Below are 19282 nucleotides of genomic sequence, written 5' to 3'. Positions count from 1 at the left end.
GAGTTTAGTTGTAATTTTCTAGATAATATTCATCTAATGGGCAATAAAATATAGAGAATCTTTATTGTCTTAATTTTTTTTTTTTACTAGAAGCTAGTAGTATTCAGTATTCAGTGCCTTCTATTGTCAGATACATTCACTTGGAAATTTGGGCTGTTTTACCACCAGTTTAAAAAAAAAAAAACACATTGTGTGACTTCTTGAGATTGAAGAAAGCTAGCACATGTAGGTAGAGTCAAAGTAAGTTTTTTTCCCGTAACTCTAATTATACAGGGCTGTTGGAGCGGAGCTGTAGTGGAGAATACTGTGTGAAATTTCATGAGTTATTGTGCTGACAGAATTCCCTCTTGCTCCAGGGCATGTAGGGGGAAAGAGATTAGATAGTAAATCTTTTGTTCTAGTCAGGCTTCCACTGATTGGATTAGGTTCACCCACATTATGGAGGGCAATCTGCTTTGCTCAGAGTGTATGGTTTTAAGTGTTAATCTTATCCAAAAACTCCCTTACAAAAACATCCAGAATAATGTTTGACCATATACCTGGGTACCATGGCACAGGTGAGTTGACTTATAAAAATAAACATCACAAGTGGACTATGTATTTTACTGTCATAACAAAATGAATTGTGTGGCTTAATAGTTATGTGTTGTTGTAACTGCTAGTGGGGAATGATGCCATTAATATTAGAGCTTTCCACATATGAATCTATAATTGATTTTACTGAGGTTGATTTTGTGACATACTTTTTCCTATTCATTGTGATAAACCCCAAAATGAGACTCCAGAAGGCCGAGTAGTGGCTTTTTAAAGAGACATCTGGATTTAAATTCTAGGTTTTAGCACACAGTGTTCTCTGAGGTGAGTTCATTCAGATGCTGGTAATTTTCTCTTCCCATATTTAAGTATTACACATCTTTTCTCTTCCTTGTACTAAAGGAGCAAACAGAATGTTTTCATTTGGCTCATAATAACATAGTTATGGATTGATCATCTCTTCTTTCTGATGTGTGCATGTGGGAGGGATAAGATAAAGGCAAGGTAATTTTCTAAAATGATTTCTGAAGGTTTAAAGAACATTTTTGCATGTGTTTGCTTTTGAAAAATGTAGTCTGAGACCTGATTAGCTTAATGCAAAGTGAAAAGTTTAGTCTCTGCATGAGCTAGTGATTGGTAGTTCTACCAAAAATTTTCCATTCTTGATGAGAGAATTCTTAAAATATAAGAGTCTCCTTATAAGCTCAGTCCTCTTTTTCTGTTAAAAGTAATTATAACTTCTATAACATCAATAAATGTAGCTCAGCTGTTTCATCTTTAGTGTTCTATAACAGTTTATATGTCCCTCTAGTTGAACTTATTTTAGTGTATATTACTTATTTGTGTATGCCTTTTTTATTCAGTTATAAACTCCTTAAGGACAGGGCAGTTCTATTAAATGAGCATTACTTGGGTACCACTGTGCATTAGTTGGTACTTTGCCCTGGAGGGATCAGATAGACAAGTAACAGGTAAGTTTTAATACAGTATAATACATTATATAATAGAGCTGATTACAAAGTGTTCAGAGAACTGGATTCAGTTTGTAGTTGTAAAAATCTTTTAAAGTGTCACAGAAGGACTGACATTTCTCCTGGGTTCTGATGGGTAAATAGGTGTTTCATAGTATATTCTCTTATTATTCTTCTTTTACCTGCCTTTTCTTCAAACCTTAGATAATACCAGCCTTTTCCAGTTCTCAATTCTGGTAGCCTTCAGCTGCTGGCCAAAAAAAAAAAAAATTCTCCTTTTCTACTTAGAACATGCTTTATTGGCCTTCAGAAATCAGCTAAATAATTACCTTGTTTATGGAAATTTCCGTAATCTTCACGGAGCTGTGTGTGTGCTTCCCATTAGACATGGTACGTAACCTCCATGGTGGTATCATCACACTGAATTGTGGTAATTTATTTACCGCTCTCTTTCTTACTAGACAGCTCTCTGAGGATATGATTTGTATCCTCTTTAGGCTTATATTCCCAATATAGTAGGGACTCAGTAAAAATACATTTTCCATGGATAATGTCATCTACTCCTAAGTGTTCAACTACCAAACAGGTTCTAACAACTTGGAAAAAACTACAGCATTGTGTGTGAAGAGTGGGGAAGAGGGGTGAATTTGATAAGCAGGATCAGGGAGTGCTGGATCTTGAAAATATGGTGTAGTTTACCCAGGTAATGTGAGGGCACAAGGATTATGGGAAGAACATCCCAAGCAGAGGAAGCAACATATACAATGTCACAGTGATGGGGAAAATCCTAGTTCAATCAGAAACTGAAGTTTGGTATAGCTGGCAAAAAGGGTACATGCAGGGAAGGGACAAGAGAGGATAACAGGAAAGGGAGTAAATTGTCAGGCTATGAAAGGAGTTTTATGCTATGTATCTTAGTCCATGTGAGCTGCTATAACAAAATATCCTAGACTGGATAGAATTTCTCACAGTTCTGGTAGCAGGAAAGTCGAAGACCAAGGCACTAGCAGATTCAGTATCTGGTGAGGGCCCACTTCTGGTTGTCTTTTCACTGGAACCTCACACTGTGAAAGAAGCAAGGCATCTCTCTGGGGTCTCTTTTTGTAAGGTCACAGTGGGATGGAGATGGATCTTTTATTGAAAATACTCCTTCACTGTGTTTTACTGTATTCTCATTCTCTTAGTTTGAAGTGAGGAAATCCGTATTTACTATAGGGACAATGTTATCAATAATTACTTTGAACTTATAGTTGAACAATTCTAGTTATTTTTTTAATTGAAGTATAGTTAATTTACAGTGTTGTGTTAGTTTCTGATATACAGCAAAGTGATTCAGTTTTTTATGATACATTTTTTTTTACATTCTTTTCCATTATAGTTTATTACAAGGTATTAAATGTAGTTTCCTGTGCTATCCATTAGGACCTTGTTGTTTATCTACTTTATATATAGTAGTTTTTAACTGTTAATCCCAGATTCCTAATTTATCTCCCCCCTTTGGTAACCATAAGTTTATTTTCTATGTCTATGAGTCTGTTTCTGTTTTGTAAATAAGTTCATTTATGTTACTTTTTTAGATTCCACATATAAGCGATATATTTGTCTTTGTCTGGCTTACTTCACTTAGTATGATAGTCTCTAGGTTCATCCGTGTTGCTGCAAATGGCATTATTCCATTCTTTTTTATGGCTGAGTAGTATTCCATTGTGTGTATATATGCCACAACTTCTTTATTGAATCATTTACCAGTGGACATCTAGGTTGCTTCCGTGTCTTAGCTATTGTAAATATTGCTGCTGTGTACATTGGGATGCATGTGTCTTTTTGAATTAGAGTTTCCTCCAGATATATGCCCAGGAAGGGGACTGCTGGATCATATGGTAGCTCTATTTTTAGTTTTTTAAGGAATCCCCATGCTGCTTTCCATAGTGGCTGCACCAATTTACATTTCCACCAACAGTGTAGGAGGGTTCCCTTTTCTCCACACCCTCTCCAGCATTTATTATTTGTGGACTTTTTAATGATGGTCGTTATGATCGGTTTGACATGATTCCTCATTGCAGTTTTGATTTGCATTTCTTTGATGATTAGTGATGTTGAGCATCTTTTCACATGCCTGTTGGCCATCTCTATGTCTTCTTTGGAAGAATGTCTATTTAGGTCTTCTGCCCATTTTTGGATTGGGTTGTTTGTTTTTTTGTTATTGAGTTCTGTGAGCTGTTTGTATATTTTGGAAATTAAGCCCTTGTTCATCACATTGTTTCCAAATGTTTTCCCCCATTCTGTAGGTTGTCTTTTCATTTTGTTTATGGTTTCCCTGTTGTGCAAAACCTTTTAAGTTTGATTAGGTTCCTTTTTTTTTTTTAATTTTACTTTTATGTCTATTGCCTTGGGAGATTGACCTAAGAAAACATTGCTATGTTTATGTCAGAGAATGTTTTGCCTATGTTCTCTTCTAGGAAGTTTATGGTGTCCTGTTTTATGTTTAAGTCTTTAATCCACTTTGAGTTTATTTTTGTGTATGGTGTGAGGGAGTGTTCTAACTGCATTGATTTACATGTGGCTGTCCAGCTTTCCCGCCTCTACTTGTCTTTTCTCCATTACATGTTCTGGCCTCCTTTGTCAAAGATTAATTGACCAAGGATCTGTGGGTATATTTCTAGGCTCTCTATTCTCTTCCATTTATCCATATATCTGTTTTGGTGCCAAAACCACACTGGTTTGATTACTGTAGTTCTGTAGTATTGTCTGAAGTCTGGGAGGGTTATGCCTCCAGCTTTGTTCTTTTTCCTCAGTATTGCTGTGGCAGTTCTGGGTCTTTTGTGACTCCATATAAATTTTAGGATTCTTTGTTCTAGTTCTGTGAAAAATATCCTGGGTAATTTGATAGGTATCACATTAAATCTGTAGATTGCTTTGGGTAGCATGGCTCTTTTAATAATACTAATTTTTCCAATCCAAGAGCATGGGATATCTTTCCTTTTCTTTAAATCATCTTCAGTTTCCTTTATCAATATTTTGTAATTCTCAGCATATAAATCTTTCACCTCCATGGTTAAAAATATTTTACTTTGTTTTTTGATGTGATTTTAAAAGGGGTTGTTTTTTAACTTTCCCTTTCTGATATTTCATTGTCAATGTAAAGAAATGTGATAGATATCTGTATGTGAATCTTTTTTCTGCTATCTTGCTGAATTTATCAATTCTAGTAGTTTTTGTGTGAAGTCTTTAGGGTTTTCTATATATAGTATCATTTCATCTGCGTATGATGACAATTTACCTCTACCCTTCTAATTTGGATACCTTTTATTTCTTTTCCTTGTTTGATTGCTGTGGCTAGGACTTTCAGTACTGTGTTGAATAAAAGTGGTGAGAATGGGCATCCTTGTCTTGTTCCAGATTTTAGTGGGAAGGCTTTCAACTTTACACCATTGAGTATTATGTTGGCTCTGGGTTTCTCATAGTTTTTACTATGTTGAGATATGTTTCCTGTATACCCACTTTGGTAAGAGTTTTTATCATGAATGGATGTTGAATTTTACCACATGCTCTTTTGCAGCTGTTGAGATGAGCATGGGTTTCTGTCCTTTCTCTTGTTGATGTGATGTATTACATTGATTTGCATATGTTGAACCATCCTTGTGGCCCTGGAATCACTCCAACTTGATTATGGTGTATGATCTTTTTAATGTGTTGTTGATTCGGCATGCTGATATTTTATTGAGAACTTTTGCATCTATATTCATCAGAGATATTGGCCTGTAATTTTCTTTTTTTGGTAGTGTCTTTGTTTCGTATCAGGGTGATGGTGGCTTCATAGAATGACTTTGGGATTTGAACAATTTTAGTTATATATGTTTTTACCACAGTGATTAACACAATCCGTCCCGGTATTTATTTTCTCAGTCAGTATCTTTTATTTTTTAACCACACAACTCTTAATTTTTAGCAACTACTTTATGTGACCTAGTTAGTCATAATTTTAAAGAAAATAGTCAAACTAGCAGCTCTCCCTGCTTATTCAAGTGATGATTTCCAAACAGAAGACTTCTCTGACTCCCACAGCTTACATTATCCCTGGAATTGAAATGACTGCAAAACTGTCAAAATCATTTATTGTAATTTTATAGAATGACTCTCACAACTTAATCCTTTAGTAAGACCTGTTTCTGACGGTGAGTCATTTTGTAAATGGGTCTTTGTTCTTCCCTCTTTCTTTTCATGACTGTATATATCCTTTTCTTCTGTGCATCTTTTCCTTGTATTTGCTTAAAATCCTTATTGGGGAAAAAGTGAAAGAAAAAGTATTTTATAACTCCCCTTCATGTACTTCCATTTTCTTTTAGAAACAATAATTTCTTATTATTAGGCCCTTTAATCTACTTATATGCAGCATATTCCTCTTTTGTGTTTTAAATCTATTTTAAACCTGTTTCACTTTCTCTATACTCAGTTCCCTTTCTCTCCTTCAAATAACTGAGTCATTTTATCTCTCTCAAAATACTATACATTCCTTTCTCACTTACTTGTCTTATTTTAGTTCTTACTTCTGCAAAATATGTTAAATATACTTATAACATAATAACCTGGCAAACCTGATCAAGGTATTGTTATCACAATATATTTCATAAATAACAGTTGTGGTAGGAAGAGCACTGGACTGGGAATCAGAAGAACAAGGTTCCTGTTGCTTTTCCAATATAATCTTATATGGCCTTATTTGTAGTATGAGGAAAACATAACCAGTCATGCCCACATCACATGGCTGTTCTAAAAATAAGTTTTTATGGTAGTCAGGTATCTTTAAAAGAGTGAGTGGCTTTCAGTCAGGTACCTTTAGATGAAGACACTATGCGTGGGAATTAGCTAAAGTGGTAGAGTGGGTGTGGCATTTCAGAGCAGGAACAAGTGCAGTAAGAAGGTATGAAATAAAATGATTAATTTGGATTACTACAAGTAATTTAGTGTGGCTAGAGAGGAGGCTGTCATTGGAGGAGTATCAGGGGATATGGTTGGGATATATCATCGATGTTGCTTGACCATTTAATTAAAAGTTATGGAGGATCATGTAAAGGTTTAAAGTAGGGGACTGACATAAAATTTCTATTTACAGAAGCTTATTCTGCCATCCAATGTGGTTGGCAGATGAGGGGTGGAAGCTGGAGTTAGACTCTTGAGAAGGCTGTTTTATCTAATAAAGTTCAGAACCGAGAACTGGAAGTAACATGAATGTAACAAGGAAAAGATAGATGTAAAAGATGCTAATCAGGTAGAGTCTATGGAACCTACATCCTGATTAATGTGAGTGGTAGAAAAGCATTTACTGACAGAGAAAAATTTATAATCCTTCTAGGGCTTCTGCCTTAGATGGGTTCCCTGCCATTCACTGCAATATAGACTAGAATGAAAGGAAAGGAAAGAGGCTGTGTTTGATTTGGGGAATGTTAAATTTGAGGCATTTATGGTGTATCCAACTGCACATACTTTGTTTTCAGTAGGGTAAAAGGAGGATTAGGGACGTGTCTCTGTGGTAGTAAATGAAGCCTTGGATTTGGATCAGATCTCCCAGGCACAGGACTAGGACTCTTATTATACTATTCTAAAAATCTACCCCTTGAGAAATAAATGGTTCCCCAGAGACAAGGATATACATAGCCCTCGAGTCATGTTCTTGGTCCTTACAGTCAATCCCAAATCTGAGTCTTATCTTCACAATCTGTTGTAAATATCCTTGGACGTATAATATAAAAATAGCAGTTCTTTATTGTTTTCATAACTCAGAGTAAACAATACTATCAATCTTATCCAAATACATTTTTAATTGAATAGAGTCACAGTAATAGCAATTATTGTTTTTGTTTTTCTAACTTGGAGTTTACTGTAAATTGGTAATCAAATGCTTTTCATTAATTTATCCTCATGAAGCCTATATGCTCGCATAAGTTGTAAATTCACCTTATTATAGTAGCATACCTGAAAAACCCCTCTTGTTTTACAGTGAAGCCTATTATTTTAATGTATTTACCCGGCAGCATTTTTGGGAACTTGAGTCTTTCTCAAGCTGTATCTTAAATTATATGTGTTCCTTCCCATTCTACCTACTTCCTCCTTTGTACTGAGTTATTGGCCTTGAGAAATTCTTTGAGTTGTGCATTGTAGCCCAGCTCTTTGATTTACTCTTCTTTCAAGTTTCTCTGACTGGATTGCCCAGTTCTTTCTTCTTTCTGTCACTGGCAGTTTTATAACGAAGCTGCCTCCTTGCCATCGGGAGGTCAGGTGGAGTGTGGGCCAAGGACTGCCGAGACAGAATGAGTGCCTGCAGAACTGCAAGGGCTACTATCCTGGGTGGTGCCCACAGTTATTATTTTAGAGTAGCAGTCGCCCTTTATATGGGTCCTTCCAAATTCAAAGACTGCTAGCTGCCTGTAATTTTGTAGGCATACTTGAACATTTTTATGCCTGCACCTAAGTGTGAAGGGGGAGAAAGAACTTGAATTGATTCCTGGGTGTAGTTAAACATTTAAAGGGCTGTAGTTGAAAGGTCAGTACTAGTCTGGCTAAAGATAAATGAGAAGTCTGCCTTTTTTTTTTAGAACTCCTGATCACAGTGAGTGATTTTTTTTTTTTTTTACAAGCAGTCATTCATTTAGACCTGCAAACACCAACCATTGACTACTACTAAATCTTAAAATCATTTCAAGATATCTGAGAACATATTTAGTTCACAGATAAGCATTTTGAGATGCAGTAGAATGTCAGTGTAGAAGGTATACATGAAATGAGGCTGAAACTTTGTAATTATTTATTGGATGGTGGTGTTTTAACGGTAAGCAGTGTTTGGTTCTTTGTTTTTATGCTAAATGAAAGAAAGTAATTCCCAGCTATTTAATTTAAATTCTAAACCTATATAGAAATCCGCTTGCTAGCAAGTACATAGAATTCCTTTTAGATTTTTCTAAATTGTAAACCAGATTTATGTGAAGAAGTAGATTATATTTTTTCCTTTTATTTTCTGACAATAGCATTAAAAAAAATAACTATTCCCAAATCTTGAGTCATTTATTACAACTATTCTCCTGATTACTTGGATTATAATCCGTGGAAACTCATCAGAGAGCAAGAGTTTTATATTGTTTTCTTTTTTTTCTTTGCCCCTGACATTCAGCTCTGATGTTAAGCCATTCTCTTAGTTATAGTTAAAATGAGACATGCATGGGTGATTTGCAGTTAACTGCTCGCCTCCACATACACAAATGCCTCAGCTTCACATCTAATCATGATTCATGCCTTATGCCAGATTCTTGCTGTCATCCCAGCACCAACAGATGGTGGGACAAGACCCCTGGGGTAGTCTGCCCCAGTGCTCTAAGGTTGTACATCTTTTGGCAGCAGTGGTCAGAAAAAAGATTTTAACATGGCAAATTGGGTTCAGTTCTTTTTGGCTTCTTGCTAAAAATAAATAAATAAATAATAATTAATGGAAATTTGGTGTCAGATTCTCAGGTGGTACCTTAAAAACGTATTTTTTTTTTAACCCGAGAAGCAAAATAAAAGCAAAAAGGCACATTATATTTTATAAATGGGCTTACTGAACGAAAGGACAGCTGCTGTGTTTATATACCACTAGGTATACTTTACGTTTATAATAATCTGGATTGCGAGAAACTGGTGAGTAACAGCATACAAAAAGACAAGTTTTGTTTATGCTTAAGTAAGTTTTCTGTTCTAAAAATTAACACCAGTGTTACCAGCCAGGTGACACACATTGATTTGTTAGTGTAGTAGAATCTGAATTTGCTGTTTATGCTCTTGTGATTAGTATGATTGGTGACCTTTAGACAAGTTTGCTTCATCTTTCTGGGCTTCTGTTTCTTCACCTAATAAATAAGGTTGTTTTGAAGTATCTCCAAAACAGCCATTTTATTATAGTACATAAAATGTAAGAAACTGAAATATTATTAGCTGTAGTAAAGTGTACTAGGCTTATGGTAGGAAAAGGAAATGCATGGATGTTGTTTCAACACTGAATAATCTTCATACTGGATCTTTTGTACTAATGTCATAGGTAAACACGCAGGCACACACATAACTACAGTAATTGCGAATCAATGTTTTTAAGATAGTAAATCCCTGACATTTTTACAACTTTCAGTTTTTACAGATTTACAGTTTTAGACATAATTTTCTATTGCTTCGGCCATTCAGTTTTCCACATAATTTTCTATTGCTTCAGATATTCAACAGTTCTGATGATGATGTTAAGAGGATTATGGTTCTTTAACCCAAAATCCTGGGTAGTCAAGGGTTGCACAGAACATTGTGTTTTAACTTTTTTTTTTTTTTAACAGAACCTATGATTAGTAATACATTTTACATTCAGTAAGCATACATGTAATTTGAACTGAAGTTTCACTCAGTGTTTTACCTTACTATGTGTGAAATTCTTTTCTGTTTCTTTGTTGTTACAAATATTGTTAATTCTATTTCTCTTTTTAAGAAATTGCTGGTCCTTGTTCCCCCGATTGACTTCAGAATTCTTAATGGATTGGAACCTGTAGTTTGAAAAACACTGAACTGAACAGTCAGCATTTACTATAAAGAAATAGATTTTTTTTTTTAGACTTTCTCAAATTATTCTATTAAAAATTGTTTTCTTACTCTCAATTGATCACAGCAGGTGCCATTTACTTAACAAGAAATCATTAGAGTTCTCTTACTGGTATATCTGCCAAACGATGTAGAGGATATAGAGGAACAACACATAGAAACAAATTTAAGTGGAATGTTTTAATGAGCCTTATAACTCTCTATTTTTAAACACATGTCATTCCCCTTTATTGTTCAGAGTCAAATAGTAATTTTAAGTTTTATTTCCTTGAGCTTTTCTTTATTTCCATTATCATTCCAGGTGTTCCTGTTCTCTTTTATTTTAATAGGTCATACCTTTTACGTGAGGTGGGTTGGTTTCATACCCAGGCTCTTTAGTTGTATTTTAACAAAGATGGTGAGGAAAGGGAAGAAGCAGGGGCCTCTTGAATTTCTTTATCACCATATAGATCTCTGAATACCATGGTCTTATTGCTGATTACTGTATCCCATTTTCATTAGTGGTGGTTTTGAGTAGGTTGTGTGAGAAACATAGTAGTCCTATGTAGTTGCATATTCTCCTGTATCACTCCATATAAAATGATATAAGGTGAATTTTTTGTTCATTTAATTGCTGTTATTTTTAATTGCTGTAGCATTATAGGAAATCATAGAATTTGTGTGTATATATATATAAATATATATAAATAAAATAATGTGCTGTTAGAGAATTCAGAAGTGAAGTAGAAAAAAGAGCATTCTTGATTTGAATAGATGGGGTTGGAAATAACATTGAAAAGTAAGTTTGTTATGCAAATGGTATATTCAGAAAGGGTTCCTTTATAATCTGTTCTAGATAGACAAATGATTGTATTAAAAGTGTTTTGTGTAAATGAAAACTGGATAAAAGCAGGTTATGGAACTGAAGTAATTTTATATAAATGTATACATTTTAATATGTAATGAACTAACTTTCACTATGGATGGTGAAAATTCTTTAAAAGTTTATTTTAGATGAAGTTAGTGTTAATGTTGAAGATTTTCACTGAAGATCTTTGTATGTATCTCTTTCAGATATGGAAACAAGTGAAAAAATCCAAGGAAGTGGAATACTTCAACTGTTCGCCAGTCTGTTGATTCCACAGTCTTCCTGCACAGCCAAAGTAGCTAACATCATAGCAGAAATAGCCAAAAATGGTGAGGTTTTCCTCAAGAACTTTTCTGCTGGGAACATCTTCAGTTTTACACCCTACTTGTCAGTATGTTTTATTAATTTATGTTTTAATTTTATAGATTAGAAATTTTTTATTTCTATTTCTCTTTTCTTTGACTTTTTTCATGTGATTGTTTAAAATGACTATAGTTACAGTCATACATTTTCCATTTGCTATTCCATTCCTTCCGAGTAGAGTTAAAGAACAGCACTGCTAGTCCCTGCTGTACCTCTATCATTTATTACTTTGATTATAGGATCTTGAGCTGCCACTGAGTCATTCATCTTCACTGTCACAGGAGAGCTTGTCTTTTTCAATGTATACGTTGGTTTGTGTTATACCCAGATAAACTCACTATTCTTTTTTTTTTTTTTTTTTTTAGTTTGGCCTATCCTTCTGATATTGGCACTTGACTGCAACAGTACAGTTGGAATATACTGTTCTCTGAACTCACCTTCCTGGGGAATATTTATTTATTAGGTTTCCATGTGAATATACTCTGGAAAAACAAGTGACAGCAAAGCTTAGATTATATAATATCTAATCCACCTGATTGTATGTGGCTTACATCCAGTGAGAGGAGATTTCTTTGGGAAAATTATATTGTAGCAGAAATATTTGTACATGATTTTAGTTCATTCAGTTCGAGAGAAACACTGACTTCTTAAAGCAGTTTTTAAGCTTAAGGGAAGGCCAGTACTATACCTCTATTTGTCAAAATTTGATATGATTTTTAGTCCTTTTATTTTAGTAAATTGCATATATGTTATGTTATATTATATTATATTATATTATATTATATTATATTATATTATATTATATTATTACACTTTAAAGAGAAGATACTTAAAAATTCTGGCTTCAGTTTTACACAGTTTTATACATTATGTAATCACTGTGGCAGTTGGCATTGTAAGTACCAATATCTGTTGTTTTTGGCCTAGTAAAACAACTTGTTCATACGTGTATTACCAAAAAGAACATTGGCGTGAAATTTTTTCATTTGTTTAGAGGTGCTCCAAATATCTTTCAGGTTCCATTGAGGTTCTATATTGGTAAATCATCTTTTGGTTGTTAGTGAAAACTGACCATCTGTTGTTTGTTTGTACATCTAAGCTATTGTAATTATAATCACTGTGCTGTTATTCAGATTCAGGCTGGTCATAAAAGTTCAGAGATTCCTAGTGGTCTGGGAGTATTTAGTGTACTTGAAGTAGATTTGACCTGCTCTGAATAGATAGAAATTCCCTTGGGACCACAAAGAACTGAAGCAGATCTAGTTTGAACAATGGAACCCCTCCAGGCATTGTTTGTTAACCTAGACCAACCACTATTTAAATCTTCTTAGGTGCAAAGCAGCTTGATTTTTTTAAATCAAGTAGCTTACTTTCAACCTCATTAGAACCACAGTATGGATTTCCAGAAATCAATTTTTATCTTAAAACCTATTTTCTTAAGAATGAACACACACACTATAACATAGATTCAGAAATTTTGAACAGATTCTTTTGAAGTAGATTGCTAGTCCTGTATGATCTTACTTAATATCAGTCCTTATAATACTTTGTCACAGTTTCATGATAATTCTGCTGTTTGAGATTGCTTCAAATAACATTCTAGTAGATGAGAGCTGTGTTCTAAAGACATAATTTGTAACCTTTATACATTTAATCAGAGGCTTGTTAAGGGCATATCACTAATCTCTACTCATTAAAATAAATGGGATATGTTTAAATGGTTATTTATTGCTTAATCACCACATTGGTTTTTTTTTTTATATGACTGGCTGAGAAAGTGGATTAGAGTCTCCTTTTTAAAATAAGTATCTTCAGAAATGTGACATGACCCAAGAGAATTAATTAGGCTTATATTTCTTCTTGTTAGAAATTTAACAATGGAAAAAGATTACGTGAACCAGAAAAAAAAAAAAAGAAATTAGAAGTTGATGTGTTCATCGTCATGCTGCTCTGCACCTTATATAACAGTAGAGGAACGATATTAGCATATACTTGTTAGATTTGGATTAACTGTAAAACATAATTATGTTTAAATTTGCACGTACAAAAAAAATTCTCTAAAAATGAACAGATCTGTGTGCTGATGCTCAAAATTCGAGAGAATTAGTAAGAAATTTCATGAACAAGATGAATGTGGGAGCATAGCTATGACCATAAATTGCAGTAATTTGCAAGATTTTGATACCTTTAAATAAAGTAGTCCCCTATATAACAGATTTAAAACTGAGTTGAGGCAAAGGAAAAAATAAGACAGGAAGTATCTAGAAATGTTTTGTCCTTTTCAGATTGTACTCTCAAGGTATCTCATAGTAGTAATAATAGTAATGATGAATTTCTAAGTAATAGCTAAATGCTATTATGTGTCTCCAGCATAGCAGGTGTTATATACATTATTTCAGATTCTCATAACAGCTTCATATGAGATAGGGTTATTTTATACACATGAGAAATTTGATTGCATATCCTGCCAATCTTACACAACTAGTTGGTGATAAGCTGGGATTAAATCACTTGTGTGATAATAGTTGGAATTTATACTTCATCTTGTTTTCTCTCCTTTCATTTCTCTTCAGTAAATGAGATTTTATGATAGCCTTGGAAAGTGTACCAATGGTCTGAGTGTATGGTTTGAAAGATTAGGCTGATAACTGAAGTTGAAAACGTGTAAAAGCAAACACAACTTTACATCTTATTCTTCTAGTCTTCCTCCTAATTGTTGTTGTTGTAGTCATTACTGTTATTCTTATTCTTCTATTACTCCAAAATACTGATTTCCTGTCTTGGACCAGCAGTATCAGAATTACTAGGAACTTGTTAGATGCAAATTCTTGGACCCTCTCACCCATACGTACTGGAAATGGAACTCTAGGAGCTGGGTTCAGCCATTTAGTTTAACAAGTCCTCCAGGTGATTCGGATGCCTATAAAGCTTGAGAACCAAACTCAGTCTAACGTAATATGGAATTAGTGGGCTGGATCAATATCATGCTTTTCCCTCCCTATCTGTACTTAATCATACTGCAAAAGTGTTTATCAGACTTTTCCACTTGAATGCTCTTAACAACAAAAGAAAGTATATACACAGGATGGACTAGTGAGGGCACCACCAAAAACATAAAATCTCCTGTTTTGTTGTATAAGTTTATTTTAACTTTACCCTCTGCTCCATAGCAAGTATATGTTTATTTCAGTATAAAACATGTGTATACCTAGAAAAATCACTGAGTAAAATTGATAGTCAAAAAAATGCACCATGTTGTCAGGTTGCTTAAATATACATTGCCACTTTAGTGTTGGAAATTAACCTCATTTTGTAAGAATCTATTACAGTTATCAGTATTATCGTTTTTCAAAGGCAATACAAAGTATGAATGAGAAATGTGAAGTCAACAACCCACATATAAAAGTCACTCATTCTTTTATATTCATGCCTCATAGTTTTTTCTTGTTCTTCTAAAGAAAAATGTAAAAAGCTAAGAATTAATTATAGAAAAGTATTAGAGAAAATTTGAAACTCAATGTATATTACTGTTTAGCCTAACAAACATTAAGGTAGAATCTAGCTCTGTGTTTTTATTTGGCTTACAGAGTTTAAAAAGTTTTAATAAAAGACTTATTTCCTTCAGGTAGTTAAAAATGGGGAAGTACATAAAATCAGTTTTTAAATATTTGAGAAGTAGATATATAAAAAGATTTTATGAATCTCAGTCTATATAAAAAGAAAACACTTTTTGTGGTTTTCATCATAGCTTACACTTTATGAAAATGCTAAATGAATGTATACTTCAAGTAAGTTTAGGAAAGTAAAAGTAAAAAATAAAAGAATTACTACTAGATTTAGAAAGAATAGAAATAATCAAATAAGAAGCATTTATTTATTGCTACAATCAAATTAAAAAACTTACTCTTACATATAAGTCAACTTTATATTACTAAGTCTGGGTTGCTATTGAGGTATTGAATGTTTTCACTGAAGTCCACACATTATCCAGAAAACAAATAGATTTTATCTCGTGCAGACATGCATATACACATACAGCTACTTTATGTTTCTGCCTTCTATTACCTAATGGCTTCCACTGACTTTGGTTTCTATTCACTTTCATTCTGTATGTATCTTTGTTTTAACCCCTCTCTGACTGTCCTTCCCTCCACCTCCCAAGAACTTTTCAGTTGTCTGTCTGAATTTAAAATTGCTGAGCAAGAACCTGATTTTTTTTTTTTTTTTTTTTTTAGTTCATTATCATGTTTAGCCTGAGCTTTCAAACTAGACCATCTGATAGACTGTTGGCCAGCCTGTATACAGGCTGGACTTGAGTCAGAGTCTAGCCGGCTGTAATCGGGTAATAGATTCATGTGGTGTGAACTAGAGGTATGTGTACTGGAAGCCCCTTTGAACGAGGATGACTGTTACAGTTGTTCTCCAGTATTATATTATATATTACTTTAAACATATCCTGATAAATTTTGGGTATATTTTTACATATATTCCTCTAAAGTGTGTAACTCCATGTCTTTAAAACTAGCTAAGGAGGATTGTACTCCTCAGTTAAAAAGCAAATTGGCTGAAAAGCAAAAGGTTTTAGAAGGGGTTTACTTTCCCCAGGGACTGGCAGTGTTGCTTTTACATTGACTGAAAGCTGAGGAATATGCTAGTTTTGTTTTACTTTTGTATTTTAAAAAAAACCACGACATAATTGGCATATAACATTGTGCATGTTTAAGATGTTCTTTATATGCTTTTGAATAAAAAAACATTCAAAACATTTTTATTTGATTCTACAGTTTTCCTATAATTACTTACCCTTTATCATTTCAAGAATACATGAAGCTATTGATTGTAGCATCAAAAGCTTGAAAGATAAATTGGTGTCATATAGACAATTAGAACATAAAAAGCGAAGAAAAATAGTAATTCATTAATGTCGCCATTGCCTGAAGAACAGCAAGAAGAAAACGAACATACAAAGCAATAAGATGTAATAGCAGATTCCATTTTTGGAAGAAGAGTGCAACAGACTATTCCTAAATTTCTTACTTTAGTAGTCATTTAAATGATCCCACTGTTGGAAACTAAGTTTAGGGACAGGTGGAAAGGGTAATGAATATGTCTTTGATTTCATTAATTTAAGTTGGTGACAGTTAATTTAAGATTTGAAATCTATAAAGATTCTCAAGTAACCATTCATTTAAGAGGTAGACAAGTAGATTAATGTGTCATCTCCTGTGGATGGTCATTGAACTCATGAAAGTATGTAACATAATTTGTTTTCCTAATAGGTGATGGGATACCTCATGCTACTGAGTTAAAAAATGAATAAATAAATAAACTTAAAGGTTAGCTTTAAAAGTAGGAAGTACTCTTAGTCTTGGAAGTTTGAATTATAGAGGATTTTCAGTAATATAGTGGTAAGTAAGAGAGATGATAGGAATGCAGTCTTTTATTTAGGTAGAGAGGAATACCTCTATGACTTATAGCTATACTGGGGAAAAGAAGTTGTTTCAGAGGTTAACAGCTCACATAACAACCCTGTAGGATATGCTCTAAAAATTTGAAAGTGAAGAAGAGAGAGGGAGGATTGCTTATGAGGCCACTTGTGAAACAGAATGAGAAGTGGAACCCTCCCCCATTAAAAGTGAGAATGAAAAGATAGTGATTTTTAAGTAAGATGGCTTCTAGGCTGAGAAATTAGATCTTTGTTAATAAGAGACCAGAACATCCTTACAGTAAGTCATGAACTCCAAAATGATAATTCTAATGTTGGCTATTGAAGAATTTTCATCAATTAGATACCTTCGTTATCCTTAGATTTTGTAGTAGTCTCTTATGAGACACTGTAAAAAAGTTTGTCTAAGCATGACTGTAATGGAATCATTGGGAATCAATAAACTGAGAGTGGTTTACTATAAAGCTAAGGAGAAAAAATGGGTTTGAAGTATAAGAAAGCGTAGCATTTGATTTGGTGCTTTAGACTCGTGAATGCGTGGTTGCAGCAGCTGATGTGAGTGATGCATAACATGAATTTTAATAAAGAGTAGGAATGAAGATAAGGAATAGATAGTTCCACTAGTCTTACCAATTGAAAAGGACATATTCTTAATCATTAACTAGAACCATTTAAAATGTTTTGTATTTTGGCTCTTTAGAGAACAGATAGTGAAAAAATGACACAAATTGATGGCCTCGTATGTAACTGCAGTACTTCAATGATCAGGCTCGTGGAAAGAACATTGCTGGTGTTTCTGTCATCAACTGTTGCTTTCCAGGCACATCCAGTTTTAAGAAGATAGTGATAAATTAGGTATAATGAAAGTTAATGAAAACTTCTTTTGGTTTATGGAGAGATGGTCAGCAAAGAAAAAAGTATGACCCCCACTTATTTTTGTGTACTTATTTTATGAAGTATTTAGTAGGGTTGTAATGGTTCTTTTGAACATAAATATACACCTCAGATAGTAACCATCTTAAACATTTAATACTAAGTTTATTTTATTTAAGGGAGGTTATTTGTGTAATTGCAAATCTGTAGATTTTTAATTCAATATGTCTCTTATTTTCAGAATTTATGCGAATTCCATGTGTGGATGCTGGATTGATTTCACCACTGGTGCAGCTGCTAAATAGCAAAGACCAGGAAGTGCTGCTTCAAACGGGCAGGGCTCTAGGAAACATATGTTACGATAGCCGTAAGTGTTGAAATGTCAAGATACACTTATAAACTTTTGTTTAAGAATTATGATTTTCATAATAATTCCACTTTTAGTGCTAGAACTGTCTTTTGTAGGCTAAGACACTAACACGGGCCAATTATGACTTAGCTCTGCTTATGCAGTAGAACCGAGGGAAATTTAGGCCATAGTGTTCTTAACTATGACTTAATTGGAAAGGCATTCCTTTTCCCTACTATCACAGATGATACTTTCAGAGGGAAGTAAGTCAATTTCTAAGGATTGGGACTTTTAATTTTAGGGAAAAATGTATCTTTTCAGTTAGGTTTTATCGAAGTACCATCTCTAACTGATAATGCTTAATAACACATTTTTTTAGTTTCTAAGTCTGTCCAGCTACATTTTTAATTACTTGCAATTTAGTAAAACCATTCATAAAAACCATTATGTTCTCAAGAGCTGGACTGGCCTATTGCATCTTGCATTGACTCCATTCCTATTTATCATAATGCCATTGTCATCCTCACCACTTTCTATAATACACCGTTTCTAGTAGGCAAAGAGAAAGCAAGAACTTGGGAATGGGTATAGACAGTGCAAAAATTTTACATTTTCTACTTTTGCTTCCCACATATATGTAAACAAGATACGGAAAAATCTTGAGTATATTCAACTTATTAGGCATATCCTGATTTTCCTTACTTTTCTATTTTCTGAGCTAAAACACCTTTTTAATATTCACCTTTAAAATCTCCTAGGAATTTAGTTCTGTTTATATAAGTAGGATAACTTTTGTTTATTTTCCCCATTGAGTTTATATATAAAAGGCATAGATAGCTCTTTTATAACATGCAATGCTTCAAAAAGTGATTTGTGCATTTAAGCCAGATAGAAAATAAGGTTATAAACACATTCATTTATTATGAAAGAAAGAAGTAGAAGAAAAGAAGATTAAAACTACAGCTTTTAATTATAACTTGTCTGTACCAGTAGGGGTAAGGCTGGCCTCATTTCTCCTTTCCCTACTTTTTCTGGAATATTTTATATTATGTCTGAGGGCATGAATGATTTTTAATATGAATTTTAATTGGAGAATTTCTGTCCCCAGTGCTGCTTAGAAATTTTCCTATCTGCGCCTTCATTCTAGTTCTTATCATCTTGGGTATTAGCTTTGTTTACAAAATACTAGTGCTTTATGTTTATAATTTTGTGTTTTCATATTTAGGATTTTTATTAAATACTATACTTTTTATTACATACTATAGTTATAATGTTAGCTTTCAAGAATGAAT

The 19282-nt window shown here is 33.6% G+C and overlaps 1 protein-coding gene across 6 annotated transcripts in view; it reads left to right on the top strand.

Moving 5' to 3' along the window:
* Positions 1-19282, top strand: part of RAP1GDS1 (Rap1 GTPase-GDP dissociation stimulator 1) — a 129560-nt gene that overhangs the window by 34759 nt on the left and 75519 nt on the right. For 4 of the 6 annotated variants that reach the window (XM_010953558.3, XM_045515714.2, XM_045515713.2 and 1 more), the window contains exons 3-4: positions 11166-11288; positions 17883-18008. In XM_010953558.3, coding sequence (XP_010951860.1) covers positions 11166-11288; positions 17883-18008 — 249 coding nt within the window. Of the gene's footprint in view, positions 1-11165; positions 11351-17882; positions 18009-19282 lie in introns of those variants that run through there. The other 2 variants (XM_045515716.2, XM_074343564.1) reach the window with 2 other exon arrangements.

Source organism: Camelus bactrianus, chromosome 2, assembly GCF_048773025.1.
Source record: "Camelus bactrianus isolate YW-2024 breed Bactrian camel chromosome 2, ASM4877302v1, whole genome shotgun sequence".
Taxonomy (NCBI): Eukaryota; Metazoa; Chordata; class Mammalia; order Artiodactyla; family Camelidae; genus Camelus; species Camelus bactrianus.
The sequence above is the reverse complement of the archived record's forward strand: the minus strand, read 5'-3'. Positions and strand labels throughout refer to the sequence as shown.